Here is a 14,711-nt window from a genome sequence, read left to right as displayed (position 1 = left end):
TGGAAGACAGCATCTGCTGCATTGTGGCACATCTGGTTTTACCCTTCAAACTTGTTTATTATCAGCACATCACAAACACGATTGTAAGAGTACAAACATTCGCCCAAACACGATAAATCCAAGTTAGGAAAAGTGTTTCCTTCTGAAAAAAATGTCATAAGGCCTTAGATGTTTGTTCCAAGATTTTGCATTTAACTATGTTTGTGTGAATCAACACTCACGTGTTGTTTCAAGTACAAAGATGTCAAACATTCAAACATGACAGTTTACAAAATACAGTGGAAAAACTTGTCTCTGATTCATAGCATACAGTAAAACCTGCTCCCTGCCTCCCTCCATTATACATTTATATACAGAGAGGGAGAGAGAGAGAGAACACTGAGGAGGGCGCTCAACAACACAATCCAAAACGAAAAAGATTAAGAGCCACTTTAACATTTCAGCCATGCAATGATCAGATGGTTGTTACTGCAGCTACATGGAGTCAGTCACAGTGTTTGTCATGAGGCTGTGATTCCATCACCGCCCAGGCCTGTGTCTTACTGCCTGGGGGCTGGTTAAGGGCTACTGGTATGAAACAGTGCATTTGCTTTAAAACAGACATCAAGACAAAATGTACGCACTCACTCACTTTTTACTAACCCTGGAGCGCAAATGTGAAAGCTCCCAGCATTTTATCTAAATGGGTTTTGCTGCTTTTCTGGAAATTTATGAACCTTTAGTGAGCCTGAAATGTGAACATTAAGGTTGAGAAGAAGCACGACAGGGGCAAAACAACTGCTGATTCATTCAAATCTCCACATCTTGACATACTGGAGCTCTTGTTCCTGACGTTGGGAAGAAAAGCCAAATCTCTCCAACAGCACATTGAGTGAACGTGGGAAAGCCTCAGTATACACATGTGTAAAAGTTAAAGCACGATGTGACATCTTCAGGTTTTCTTCATTACAAAAGGATTTTGTCCTCTAGCTGGGAATGTTCGACGTGTGCATGTGCCATCTTTTAAAAGATTACAATTGGATGTCAACTGTCAAATTTGGCCTTGAACAACCAAAAACTGAGGTTAGAGACAAAGTGGATGTAGAACTGATACCAGCTGTTCACAGGAGACTCACTGTTTCATTAGATTCCAATTCATTTCTAAATCTTATAGCCACACACACACACACACACACACACACACACACACACACACACACACACACACACACACACACACACACACACACACACACACACACACACACACACACACACACACACACACACACACACACACACACACACACACACACACACACACACACACACACACACACGCAAGAGAGAAAGAGGTGACTGAGGCTTGTCAATTATATGACGTACATGTTTGTAAAATAGGTTGAAGGCTAGAGAAAGTCCAACAGGTCGGGCTGGAGCAGGGGGGGGGGTGGGGGGTGGGGGGAACACAAGTCAGGATCGAGTCTGGCATTAGATATTTTTAACTCCAAACTGTCTTGACTTGAGGAAGCATCTCTAGGTGGCTTTGAGACCAGGGCATCTAAGGAACAGGCTGCCTGCTGTCTTGAATGTTAAAATTCCTCCTGCTCTTCTGCATCAGGTATCACAAACCCCTCCTGGAACCACAGACAGGAGAAAAAGAATGAATGACACAGAGCATTTAGAGAAACCTGTAGTTTGACTTTTGTGCTTTCCATTGCAGATAACGGCTGCTTGAAACCAAACACTACACTGGACATTGTCAGTGTGGGCAGGCCAAGATGTCAGAAGGCCTGACATACAGCTACAAACCCACCCACAGCCGTGTAACTCTGAGTCAGCTGAAGCATGGAGGGAAGTAAGCTGCATGCCATTCCTCTGCAGGATTCACAAAGGCTTCAGCAGTTGCTAGCAGCAGAGCAAGGGGGCTGTGCTGAGCCAGTAACACATGTTTACAGAGAGTAAGGAAACATTTGCTCCCTGCATTTGTTTTATCAAACCATTTTCTACACTCACTTCAAGTGAAAATGCAGTTTCATTCAACTCACATCTGTGGCGTAGAGAATGTCTATGATCCTCTGCAGCGTGGGGTCACCCTCTCCTTCCTTCTCTTGACAAATTAGTTCAATGTTCCGCAGCTTGCCAAAATAAAAGTCTCTCTCTTTTTCCATGTCCTGAATGGTAGATTTTAGCACCTCCAACTGTGGGAAAATTGTCAAAATATCACTTACAAGTAGTCCACAGTACAGAAGATGTTTGTTTGTAGCAAAACTGAGCAAAAGTAAATGTGTCAGTGACCAGTTTTCATTTTACATCAGCGACACACTGACCTCATTCAGAAGCTCGGCCCTCTCTTCATTAGCACCTCCTGATGCTGGTTTTCTTTCTTTGACTTGAGCCAACTTGGGTGCTACTTTGGCAACAGGTGGCTTGACAGGAGCTGAATAGACACAACAGAAAGTCTGTGAAAATGTGAGGCTTGACCTGCTGCATCAGAGAACATGATCATGATCAGTTCCACACTGTCTGTTCAGAGTTCGGACCTTGACTGACAGCTTTTTTAGGGGGCTTGCTGAGAGCTGATGTAGCAGTTGGTGTGGGCATCGCGTCCTGTCCCTGCCTCGCCTCAACTGGATCATACTCCTTCCCATCGTAGTTGGCATCAAAGAACTTCTTAAACCACTGGACAAATTCAAAATTGTCCTGGAACTTTCCCTTCACCAGTTTGTCTACTGGAATGATCTAAGGACACAGAAAGAGCTGGAGGTATTATTTTATATATTATCCAAAATTCAACCATTTATACATAATAAAAACTAATTTCTAAATTTAGCACTTCATGTTTTAATTAATAATAAACAGTCATCTACGCCAGAAACCAAGTTATGTGGGAAAAAAGCTGACGTCACCACACACGAGCATTAGTAATGATGCAAACACAACCGTAACATGAGAAATGAACTCCCCTCAAGCACCAAAGGACCTCAGGGGACTGAGCATCAGCCAGAAACTAAACAACGCTACAGCCTGATCACTTACTTTGTCGACTCCCATCTTTTTGAAGGCAACCTGTAGAAGCTTGAAATTGTGAATATATTCATGCTCCAGCTTGGCACTGAATTTAACTCTTTTCAAGGGCAAAGAGTTGGGGAACAGCATGTCCATAAATTGGCAGTAGACGGCACCTACACAAAACAAAATCACCTTAAGAAGCTGAAATCCCAGAACATTCATTACAAATAGCTTCAGTTCAGATCCTAAAAGCTGTCTTTCAGATGATGACTGAAACAGACACTTGACAGTATAAATAGACGTTTTAAAGGTTTATCCAGCAAAGTATAATAATTTGCTATATCACACTTTCCCTGCTGCATCCAGGTGAGGTTGAAACACATACCTGGTTACATGGGCGTCTCTTACCTGAGCACAACATTTCAATCTTGGTGAGGTTCATCTGAAGAGACTCATTAATCCAGACCAACATGTCATGACGACTGAGGTTGTCACTGGTCACAGACGTTGAGTAGACGTTCACAGCCATTGTCGGTCACCTGCAGCAGCAACAACACAGCAGATGTCTAGTGGATAAGTACTTTAGTATTAGTACTGCTGTATTAGACAAAACCAGAACAAACCCACACGCTCTAAAAGTAAACGAATGCTTTATTCCTCGAGATCGACACTGAAGGTTTTGATTGGTGTTGGACAAACACATACTTTGTTGTTCTCAAACTGGGCTGTGACTCTGATGAGCGTTCAATAGACAATACGTTTAGTAAACTTGCACTAATGTGTGAATCTAGCTTGACCAACTGTACGTTAGCTAGTTTTCAAAAGGACTTAGTAACAGTCTGTCAGCGTAAGCAACAGTTAGCACGGTGGAAGGCAGATACGCGTTAGTTTCGACCGCTACGCAGCATGGAACCACTGCAACATTTACCTGGCAATCTCCCATTTCACAATTCATTCAAGCATCCAGGTGCCATTTTACTTCTACGGAAACCATCATGTAGCTAATATTAATCACGCTCTTTCCAGTCCCCGGCTAACGAAGCCGCTTATCTTAGTAACAATAAACACTCCCCACCCCGTGCTCCGCCAAGTTAGACAGGAAACATCGGAACGAAAGACTTTGTGCATCAAATCTAATCTTTCATCCGCCTTGGCTGGAGTATTAGGCGTGAACATCCCGGTTGTGCCGCTGCTAACCAGTGGCTAACACGCTACATACGGCAGCATAGCCGCCCTTTCCATGCCGGCCAGCGGCTCAGCCGTTCCGTGTGTGCGTCGTTAGACCGACCTTTTATCAACTGGTTCTCAAAGCTCTTGGACGAGATGGTTTATTCCTCCCGACTAAAACTTGATATCTTAAAAAGTCCGACTGCAATTGTTTCGACAATATAACCACTTCTGCTTTTTTCCCCGTTCTTCTTCTTCTTCTTCTTCTTCTTCTTGTCAGTATACGTCCTCTCTCTACAGGCAGCGGAACAACCGTTCTGATGACGTCAGGGTGTAACGCCTAAATGCAACCGTGAAAAGGGAACCAAACATTTTAATGTTTTTACCGTTATTTTTAATAAAATGTTTAAACCACTATCTATTTCTGGTAGATACTGGCCTGATGAAGGAACTGTGATTTACCCCACATTATATTATTTAACATTCAGAAATAAGCATCGTCTGTTGTTCCTCCACGGTTATTTGCGAAGGCAGAGAAAGATCTGAACCCGTTAATATCAGACAGGACGACAGTGATGTTGGCTGAATTTGGATGATAGGTATCCTAAAAGAAAAGTGTTAGACTGGTGCTGGGAGAAGGAAAAAGTGGTAGTAACAAGCTTTGGGTGGAAGGGAGAGGAGTAGGCAAGAAAGAGGTGGGAATGAAAAATCATATCCCTAAAAGAGCTCTATGGAGGCAATAAGAGGGTGGACGTGGAACTGGAGATGAGGAAAAGACAACTGGAGAATATTAATGTAGTTTTTTTCACAATATAGTGACTGTAGAGATGAAATACAGATGATATGTTCTGTTGTTCACGGGTTGGTCAAAAGATCAAAAATTGTGGAAAACAGGTGCAGAAGTAGTGGAAAACACAGGAATAGAAACCCGAGTCAAAACCTCAGACCATTTGAGCAAGTTTGCAGTGGAGTTGTTGCATCATCAATGAGGTGGATGGAGCATAGCAGGTGGGTTTTAATCTGCAGTGATTCTCTGCAGTATTAAAGACTTTACAAGGATAAAGAGCTAAATATCATCACAAAATCTTATTTGACATTTTCTTAAGTAGGAATAGTAACAGGGAGAATGTGTTCATGTGGGTTCCAGGACATGTGGGTATTATAGGGAATGAGTGGGTGCCAAAGAAAGCAACAGAGCAGGAGGAGGTTAGAGGTTAGGAAGAAAGTAGAGAAAAGCATAGTTTGGACAAATATTGTGAAAGTGGCAGGGTGAGTGGGATTAATATGGTAAAGGATGGAAGCTTCATAGTGTACAGGAGAAGGTGGAGGAACAGGTGGAAGTGGGAGAAGAGAGCAAGTTACTTTAAGTAGGTTAGGGACAGGGCACCCCTATCTGAATAGCACATTACATTTGATGGGAAGGCGTGTGAATGATCAATGTGAGTTCTGTGGAAGTGGAGCCGGCATTCTGAAATGTGAGAAATACAAGAGGGAAAGGGATGTAATCATTAGTAGCATGAGGTAAGCAGGAGTGAAAGATGTGTCTTTGAGGAGACCGTTGGAAGCTGGAGGATCAGGGAGAGGGTTGAATGACCTGTTTAACTCTTTACAAGACACTGGGTTAGTTAAGGGGTGGTGGTAGTGCAACTTTATTGTAACTATGCAAGTTGCTGTAAAACAAGTGGTACAAAGAAAGTTTTAACATGTAATTTGTAAAAGTATATAGAGGTGCTTCAAATCCAATTAAAAAAAGTATGTGTAGCTTTTTTTAACCCATATTCAAATGTTGTGGTAATAACAATAATAATCATGACAGTAGATTTACACAGTACACCGTATAATTAATTGTTATTTGATTTGCTTTAAATTAAATGGAAGAAGTCAAGCCTGTAAATGTCTTAACAGGTTAAGTTCCAACTTGTGATCAGCTGACTGTCACTTACCAGCTGCCTGCCTCTTCTCCTGCCTGTACACCAACACAGAGCCTCTAAGGACCAGACGCTCTGTCATCAGGTCGCAGGCATCTCTTGATTCCACTTAGTTTAGATTAATCTGACTCAAACGAGCACAACATGCACCAAGAAATGTACAAGTCGTGAGTTTAGTTTTTTCCTATTTCGACCTATGTTTTCAGTTCTTTGTTCCATTATATATACTGGACTAAAGAACTAATAGATACTAAGATACTTTAGATAAGATACTTAAGAACTTTGCATCTAATATATTTCTTTTAGCTAGAAATAATGAGGCACACTAACAAAAAAAACAAATCTCTTATAAAAAATGATGCATTTCCACAGGAGGCACTGACATTTGACTTGTCTTGTCCCTTTTGTTCAGCGTGAGGAAGGCTGTGCTTCTGCGCTGTGCCATCATTAAAGCAGAGTCCATTCACTGAAAGATTTACTTTGGACTGGTGCCAATGAAACTACTTCCTGATCAATACAGAGAAAACCAAGGAGATGCTGGTAGTTTTTTACAGATGGCAGTCTGCTATCATTCCACCGATGCACATCCAGGGAATGGGCGTTGAGAGAGTGGACTCTTATAAAGTGCCTGGGTGTGCATCTAAACAATAAACTGGACTGGAACACGGATGCACTGTACATGAAGAGTCAGAGCAGACTCTACCTCCTGAGGAGTCTTTTGGAGTGAGGGGGCCACTCCTGAAGACCTTCTATGACTCTGCTCTGTTCTTGGCTGTGCTCTGGACAGCAACAGACTGATTCGCCCTTGCTGTGTAAAGGAGATTCCCCCGATCTTTCCATCCTGCTGTTATCAGACTGTACAATCAGCACTGTTAATTACCTCCCAGTCAATAACTCACCCACTGCATCTGTAGTTATGTTGTAGACTTTCTTCAGTGCAATATTTATATTATATGTAATAATTATTCCCATGTCCCTGTAAACTACTCACTTTGTATAGTGTTGTACTGTGTCGACTTAGCTGAATTTCAACACTGTACTGTGCTGTTGTGAGGTGCAATTTCCCTGCTGCGGGACAATTAAAGGCTTTCTTATTCTTAAATATATTTCTTTTGGCTTTTTAGTAGCACTGTTCAATTAGGAGAACATTAACCATATATAGCTAATTGCTGTTTGGAAAATAATCACAATTAATTAAAAGCGCATCATATTGTTAACGTTATTAATGTTGATAATAACCAGCAGCTGCTGCTTTATTTGTCTGACTGAAATAACTCAAACCTACAAAATAATGAAAGGAAAAGTCAAAGCGTCAGTGTCTGAGTGACTGGCCTCTTTTCTTTTCTGAAGATGTCTCAGTGGGACCAGAGAGGACATGATTTTTAAAAAAACTTCAAGAAAAAAAACATTTGCTTAAGAGATGTAACAGAAGTTTGTATCTAAGAAAGAAGCAGAGGTCAACAACAGATTATAAAACAAGTATCAGCACATGTCAAAATGTGATTTTTCTCTTTTTGGCATGCACCTGTATGAATGTTATTTATTAAAAAAATGGCTTAAAAATATCACAAGCCACAAAAAAGTGACTCGAGGACATAAGATGAATATAGCGTCACCACATCAACAGCATCAATATTAAATTTTTCACAAATCATCTAGTATGGTAGTTATTTATAATTTCATTAAGACATTATGGACTCATTAAGACAGGCTATTAGCACTGACACGCTCTGGGCTTCTAGAATACATGATCATTGTCCACCTGAGGGTGGGACTGGCCCATGGCAGTGATCCAGAGGCTTCCATTGCACACATTGCACACATTGTACAGGTAACGCCATACCCAGCTTCCCCTGTTCCCAGCTGCTAAAGTTATGGAGCCTAGGCGAGAAATGAAGGTTCAAGGGTTCGAGGCGTTAGATGAGGTCAAAGAAGGAAGCTCCTCACAGGCAAAGTAGTCCTTCAGGGGAGCAAAGAGGTGGCGGATAACCGGCACACTCCAGGCCTTCCCTAGCACCTTCTGCCTCTGCTGCCGGTTCATGTTCCTCACATCAGTGTAGTGTTTGGGAAAGCCGAAGATTCTAGAACAGAATGGGTGAAATGCAGTGTGTAAGATCAAAGGCAAACCATGCAGGTTCTTCATTCTGATGATGTCCATGAAAATTGATTATGTGTGTAGCCATCAGTTTAGCAGCAGACGCCACAGTGAGTCCACTTTCAATAACTTATTAACATTAAGTTAATAAGAACATTAAGTAACGAGCAGCAACAAGCAGCAGTTTAATTCCATCTGAACTAAGCCCCAAACCATCCATTACCCTGATAACCACAAACAAGATTGGTGACAAGGGGCGTGTTTCACTTACTGCCAACAACACCATTCAAGTAGTTTATGATCTTCTAAAACTCAAAAATACATCTACTGTACAAGAGAGACAAGCAAAAGTAAAGAAGAAAGATTCGCTTTAACAAAGAGCAAATTAGATTAGAAATACACCGGTAGTCACTGCCCAGATTCACTACAAAGTCTAGCTTAAAACAAAAAAAATAAATTCCTCTAAGGAATCAATAAAGTATGTCTAAGTCTAGCTTATGTGGTAATGAGACTTCTCCAGGAGTGTCACAGTGTCACATTCATACTTCTCCAGCTCAGTGATCCAGAGGTTGTCTTCTTTGCCGTCCTGGAGCACAGGCAGCAGTGACACGTGTTTGCCCTGCTTCAGAGAGTTTGGATTGGTCGTGATCGTTCTCACCTTAGTGACCTGGAACACAACATGTCGATAGGGGGATTTTTATATATAACAAATACACCAAAAGCATGAACCAGTAGGTTCACTCACGGACCCGGGCTTCTCTGCCAATCTCCAAACAGTCCTGCAGACTTAACTTGTCATTTTGGGAGGCGATAATGGGTCTGATGGAAGATCAAGACAAAGAATTTTTACAACTAGGTCTCACGTAGAAGAATCAAAGAACAAGAAAACAAGCATATCTAGAACTACCTAAAATATGGAATTGACTAAATCCAACCAATGCATGAAAGACATAACAGCTGTAATCACAAATGCTTCCTCTACTAATGTTAATGCACATCTAGAGTCACATGGAGCCTTTAGTAACACAGAGGACCTACCTGCTCATCCCTGGGATGTTTCCCCAGAAGCAACGTGCTCTGTGAGCTGGGCTAACCTTTACTGCGTCCACCAGGACTGGGTTGCACTATCGAAACAATGAGACAGCATCAACAGTCAACCTCTCTCTGGTCAAAATTAAAAACAACTAAAAGGAGAAGACAAAAACAAACCAAAAAGACTGAATAGGAACAAGAACAAAGGAGAGTAGAGGGTTACTAGTACTGAACCTCAAGAAAGCGACAAATGTTGACTTTGTCGTGTGTGTTCATGAAGACCACGTTCTCAAAGAGCCAGAAAAATGGCCTAGGGTCGTCTTCTTTGGGCTTCAGCAGGTCAAGGATGCGGTAGTACTCGAAGAACAGCCTGCCAGTGCCCTCTGCAGGGTCAAAGAGTAAAGGGCATCAAATACTGGCAATCACATGATGCTGGTCTAGGTAACAAACACCAGGACGGTACACACCATACAAGCCTTTTCTGAAGGGATTAACGATGGAAAGGTCATTACAGGGGCTGCCACCGATCAGCAAATCAAAAGGGCCCCACTGCTCAAGCTGGATCATCAAAGAGGCATAATTCAGCATTTCATTTAGTAATATGATGTCCATGATTACAAGAATATCATGAATACCCATATGGTTCCACTGGTGTAGATCTTAACCCAGAAGATTAAGAGAGTGTGTACTTACATGTCCCTGTGTGATTAACCGGCAATCTCCAACATGGATGATCTTCCCATCGTGATTGACGGTTGCCACAGCAAGTGAATCCTCGCAGACTTCTGAGGCAACATATTTCTCTACCTTGAAGCCAAGCTCCTTCAGCACTAGGTACCCTAACTCAACACAAGTTCATATTAGAATGAAGACGAAAAACAGAGTGACCCAGTGAGATCAGTCAACCTAGTCCAGGACCACAAACCTGTTGCAATACCATCAAACAATGAGAGAACACGAAGAGGTCTGCGAAGGTTAGCAGGAATGGACGGGTAAACGCGGTGCGGCTCCTGAAAAGCAAGAGTTAGAGTCAGTTTGGAATCTGTGTCAATCATGACTGCTGCTAACATGTAGTGGTTGTTACTGAAGCTTCCACACAGACGGTATTTAGAGTACCAGAAGAGCCAGGATCTATTTGGTGTTAAGCGTTTAAGAAACTTTCAATGATGAACCATAACCAACAGCCTAATGTTATACTAAACATACAAAACACACACAAACAAATAAATAGTGAAATGTCCTGTAATGAAAAGAGAAGGAACAAAGTCCACCTACTGCCATCTGTTCAGACCTTAAAACACTGCATAGGTCTCTAACTTCTAACCGACGTGTGTGACACATTCAGATGTTTGGGTCTTTATTCTTACATAGAATAGACATTTGGTAATGCTGAGCCATCAGTTACATGTAAACTCACAAACTCAATGGCACTGTTGTTGGCAAATAACTCCTGGACACGAATGCTCCAGTCCTCCCTGGGAACCAGAGCACCATGAGGTTGACAAGGCTGGCACAGGTAGCAGATCCACGGCTCCAGCTCCTTTAGTGAATCAAAGGTCCCTGGACCAACGAGGATGTTGAGACAGTACTCACAGTACGATCTGAGGAACAGGGAGAGAATAAAACGTGTCATTAAGGAGGTCACTGGACTCACCACATGGTTGTGAATGTTTAAAGATCAACCTGCAGCAGCTGTCATTTCCACACAGTACGACCTCGAGTCCATAGCAGCAGATGGTGCAGTAGGACTGATATCCATCCTCATCATACCGATACAGAGTTTCTGCAAAGTTATGCTACAGCAGCAACAACAACAACAACAACAACACAGACACAGGTTAGAAGGCTGTCCATCAAAGGAACCACTGACTTTGGCTTTGTTGTGTAGCAATAACGTCAGTGCCCTGAGACGGTGTTACTGGTGAGACTTAGGACAAACGGACAGCTCCTTACTTTACACTTCAGACAGAGGCCCCCTTTAAACAGAGGGTGGGAGATGTCAATGTGTTCAGTTCCACAGCACAAACAGAACTCTGCAAATAGATGGAATCACAAATGGAAGAACAAAGCCAAGACCATATGTCTGTGTGTATGATAAGTTCATCAGATTGATCGTAGTCAGATCCAATATGTTTAATGGATCAAAATAAAAATGAGGGCTTAAGCTTCTGAAGGGTGTAACTGCTGAAGTTTAGGCTACAGAAGTCTTTCCAGTTACCTTGGAGTGAACATGTCAACACCAGTCACTGGACTAACTCACACTTAACACAACAAAACCGAACCTTTATACATAAACTGGAAGATACACTTCAGGTTAAATGACTTACGATCAATGTCCAGTTTCATGTCAATGATCCTGCAGATGGTCTCCTCTGCAAGAGAAAAATTGATGACGATGATGTAATGTAAAATCCAATAGATGTCTGTTGATGTCCATCTAACATGGATAAAGTGTTTGCTACCTCTAAGTTTCTGGTCTGGCTGGACGTAGCTGCTGGGCCTGTCGTTTGCCTTGCAGTAAGGTTTAGTGAAGGTGCTCCTCTTGTGTGGCACAAAGTCTGGCGACATGTCATCATCTAATCCGTCCATCAGGCTGCTTTTCCTTCTTGGTCCTTTGTGACCTCTCCACCCCACCTTCGTTTTCCCTTGCTTCCAGTCATCCTTCTCCCGTTCGCACCCTCCCTTGCATTGCTTCCCTGTCTTTGCTGCCCATCCTCCTCTGGCTCTCTTCTCCTTGATGCCTTTTCCTGCCAGGTCATATGTTTCCTCCCATGCACTTCTTTCACCTCTGTCTCTAGAACAAAACTTCTCTGTGGAGTTGCATGACAGTTTGTTTAAAGAGTAGGCCATGTCACTCATCACACTGGTGATGTTGCTGTTCAAAGATGAGGAGGCCTGAGGAGAAGAGGTAGCTTTATCGTAGTGCATCTGCTCTGCCTTGATCCTGTTTCCTGTTTTGGTAAGAGCTGGGCAGAAGAAGAGGTGTTGACATGTATATTACATACTTTTCACAGCATACAGATATGCACTGACTGGAAGTAATACATTACCCACTACTGCATTGCTGTAATCAGAAGCCTTACTTTGTTTAGAAGCTGTTGGTTTGAGTCCATCTGGGCCTGAAGGATGGAAGCCACCAAAAGCCCATTCTAACATGTGCCTAAGCAGATCCTCTTTGTCAGTGGGACACGCAGCCAATGGCTTCTTACAACGGACGGCTGCTTCCTGACAGACAAGCATAGAAAATACTTATAGTAAGACAAATATCCAAACATCTATACACATTCCAAAGTGCAGATTTATTGTTCACGTGTAGACAAAGAGTCTGTGCTCCTGAACTGAAGTTGTGTGGGCTCCCTGGCTACTAGGTCTCTGTCCTCTGCTCGTTGACTGGGTGTAGCGGCCAAACTTCTCCCATCACCCTGGCTTTCACAGGTGGCATTGTTCATGCACCAATGCTATGCTACAGCTTTACTAACCTTGTAGTAGGACACTCAACACCAGAGCTTATAAACAGGCTTCCTAAACTTAGCTGTAAGTAATGTACTACTGTTACTTATTATTATCACTATCATTAAAGTTTTATGAGATTATGTATTTTTATGCATCGATGTATGTGTGTGTGTATATATATATATATATATATATATATATATACTCCTCTTGCAAAACTGAGAGCAAAACTGTCCATCACATTACAACAGACATTCAAATAAATAAATAAATTAATTAATTAATTAATGTCATTCATTCATCCGTTCATTCAAAGCGTCAAAGATGAGGGGTAGTTTGGGGTACTTATCGACACACAGACCTGCAGCGATAGGAAGATGGCCTCTCTGTAAGTACCGAGGGTGGCAAAGGAGTTGACACAGAAGTACTGGCCAAAACTGGCGAATGATTTCAAGTCCTTGAAACTGACCTGGATCACAACCAGAATGCAAAGTAAAAAAAACAGATGTTAGAATCTGGGAGAGAAAAGAAGAAAGCAAGACAGGAACTGGAGCTGATTGGAAGAAGCAACATTACTGTACATTATCAGGTGTATAAATATGTAGTATCATGAACCCATGTTGTCATTCCACATCTAGCGCACCTGTGATGTTATCTGCTGGCCGTACCAATGCACCATCATCTTCCTCAGAAGCTCAGTGTCCCCCTTACAAGACGTGATGACAGCAGGCCAAAAAGAAAAACCCTCCACCTTGACCCAGACCAGCTCTCCCCTCACACCCTGCACCCCACCAACACAAACACCACCAGTTTTTGATTTAAACATGTAAATATGTAGTACATACACTCCCATCCTGGGAATCTGATGTGAAGACCTGAAGTTCTTCATTGACTTAAATTATCAGGTAGCAACATCTTAGATTAATTGCCTAATTACAGCAGATGTTACCATCAGTTCAGCTGAAGTGGGAGGTGCATCATAGTCGGTTCCCAGATTCTTTTGACCTGCAGAGGAGCAACAGTTACGTTTCAATACTCTTGGTTAAAACCTTATGAGCTGACCACGGGTTCAGAACAGTCAGTGTACACACGGTACAACAAGACCAAATGACTTCCCTTCTCTCACTGGGTGACTAATTAGGTTTCTTACTTGTTGTCTGTTTTGGTGCGAGGTATCCAGAGGCTGTGGACATTTCTGTGACATCGACTACATCTGATAACAATGGAACATAGTCACATGGCTGTCATTATTAGATGTGTAACAACAGATCTAGGAGGTCCACATGGATGCAGACAGTCTTACCAGAGGAGTTGTCGGTGTGGTCCAAGTCCTCACTGGTGATACATTCTATAGAGGAAGCACATGAAACAGGCCTGGTCAGGGAAACATCACTATTTTCTGATGAACTGTCCTCTTGCTTCTTAAAGTCATGGTGTCTTTGAGAAGGTGGTTTCCTTCTTTCAGTGCGAGGCTTTCTTGTCCATCTGGTATGTTGAGGTGTGGGTCTGGGGTCTCGCTGGCTGTCAGGAAGAGCCTCAAGGTTGCAAAGTACCTGTTAAAAGATGAACTCTCAGAACTTAGTTTAGTCATCTAAACAAGAATAGTCATCCAGTAGTACCAGTATAGTAGTAACAGTGAACACTTGCCTTTTCAAAGACCTGCATCATGCATAGAGAGCTGGGGATGGCTAGGAGGATGTGGAGAAGGCGGCGCAAAGCAGAGTCAGGCTTCAGCTTGTCCATCATCTGTGCAGCCAACAACAAAATAGCAGCTACTGAACTCGCACTGACAGCTTTTTCTAAACTGTATTTTTATTGTATTGCATCACGTTTTGTTTGCACACCTCTGCCCAGCAGCCGTCTCCTGTCCAGCTCGCCTGTTTGTTCTGTGCTGACACAATGAAGGTGAAGTAGTCATTTACCAGGCAGTAACTCTGTGGAGACCCGGCACCACAGAGACCCAGCTGAACCGCCACCTCTGACAATACGTGCTTGGACACGTTATCGTCCTGGAGGACAAACAAGATTAATCATCAAGCTTCTAT

The 14,711-nt window shown here is 42.5% G+C and overlaps 2 protein-coding genes and 1 long non-coding RNA gene across 6 annotated transcripts in view; 1 reads left to right on the top strand and 2 right to left on the bottom strand.

Annotated features, from left to right (window-relative positions):
- Positions 1–31: 31 nt before the first annotated feature.
- On the bottom strand, positions 32–4,479 carry mapre1b (microtubule-associated protein, RP/EB family, member 1b). 2 transcript variants are annotated; one of them, XM_029156431.3, is made up of 7 exons: positions 4,280–4,479; positions 3,400–3,530; positions 3,019–3,164; positions 2,523–2,721; positions 2,310–2,419; positions 2,028–2,180; positions 32–1,616 (listed from the first exon to the last, which is right to left on the bottom strand). In XM_029156431.3, exons 2-7 carry the CDS (start codon positions 3,518–3,520, stop codon positions 1,572–1,574), a joined length of 774 nt encoding a protein of 257 aa, XP_029012264.1. In that variant the 5' UTR covers positions 3,521–3,530; positions 4,280–4,479; the 3' UTR covers positions 32–1,571. The 2 variants fall into 2 exon arrangements, with proteins under 2 accessions (XP_029012264.1, XP_055366325.1); XM_055510350.1 differs by lacking the exon at positions 4,280–4,479 and adding an exon at positions 3,920–4,230.
- A 28-nt stretch (positions 4,480–4,507) lies between these two features.
- Positions 4,508–7,437, top strand: LOC114858950 (uncharacterized). The gene is made up of 3 exons (XR_003786441.3): positions 4,508–5,166; positions 6,064–6,253; positions 6,499–7,437. It is a non-coding gene; the product is annotated as an uncharacterized LOC114858950 (long non-coding RNA).
- A 149-nt stretch (positions 7,438–7,586) lies between these two features.
- Positions 7,587–14,711, bottom strand: part of LOC114858816 (uncharacterized) — an 11,710-nt gene continuing 4,585 nt past the window's right edge. For 2 of the 3 annotated variants that reach the window (XM_029156433.3, XM_029156435.3), the window contains exons 6-26: positions 14,511–14,675; positions 14,314–14,412; positions 13,970–14,219; positions 13,817–13,879; positions 13,616–13,671; positions 13,310–13,447; positions 13,028–13,135; positions 12,297–12,438; positions 11,676–12,179; positions 11,541–11,585; positions 11,167–11,246; positions 10,897–11,009; positions 10,631–10,814; positions 10,139–10,223; positions 9,907–10,052; positions 9,681–9,771; positions 9,448–9,596; positions 9,220–9,305; positions 8,931–9,000; positions 8,727–8,848; positions 7,587–8,167 (exon numbers count right to left, since the gene is read on the bottom strand). In XM_029156433.3, the coding sequence (XP_029012266.1) occupies positions 7,987–8,167; positions 8,727–8,848; positions 8,931–9,000; positions 9,220–9,305; positions 9,448–9,596; positions 9,681–9,771; positions 9,907–10,052; positions 10,139–10,223; positions 10,631–10,814; positions 10,897–11,009; positions 11,167–11,246; positions 11,541–11,585; positions 11,676–12,179; positions 12,297–12,438; positions 13,028–13,135; positions 13,310–13,447; positions 13,616–13,671; positions 13,817–13,879; positions 13,970–14,219; positions 14,314–14,412; positions 14,511–14,675 (2,877 nt within the window). In that variant the 3' untranslated portion in view covers positions 7,587–7,986. Of the gene's footprint in view, positions 8,168–8,726; positions 8,849–8,926; positions 9,001–9,219; positions 9,306–9,447; positions 9,597–9,680; positions 9,772–9,906; positions 10,053–10,138; positions 10,224–10,630; positions 10,815–10,896; positions 11,010–11,166; positions 11,247–11,540; positions 11,586–11,675; positions 12,180–12,296; positions 12,439–13,027; positions 13,136–13,309; positions 13,448–13,615; positions 13,672–13,816; positions 13,880–13,969; positions 14,220–14,313; positions 14,413–14,510; positions 14,676–14,711 lie in introns of all 3 variants that reach the window. The other variant, XR_005897886.2, reaches the window with a different exon arrangement.

Source organism: Betta splendens, chromosome 7 (genome assembly GCF_900634795.4).
Source record: "Betta splendens chromosome 7, fBetSpl5.4, whole genome shotgun sequence".
Lineage (NCBI taxonomy): Eukaryota > Metazoa > Chordata > Actinopteri > Anabantiformes > Osphronemidae > Betta > Betta splendens.
The sequence above is the reverse complement of the archived record's forward strand: the minus strand, read 5'-3'. Positions and strand labels throughout refer to the sequence as shown.

Excerpts from the sequence above, each read along its gene's own strand:
- mapre1b (XM_029156431.3), bottom strand. The coding sequence starts at position 3,520 with ATGGCTGTGAACGTCTACTCAACGTCTGTGACCAGTGACAACCTCAGT. Across the intron at positions 2,722-3,018 it reads AAAAGATGGGAGTCGACAAA|ATCATTCCAGTAGACAAACT; the intron begins GTAAGTGATCAG and ends CTGTGTCCTTAG. Across the intron at positions 1,617-2,027 it reads ACATTCTCTACGCCACAGAT|GAGGGGTTTGTGATACCTGA; the intron begins GTGAGTTGAATG and ends CTGTGGTTCCAG.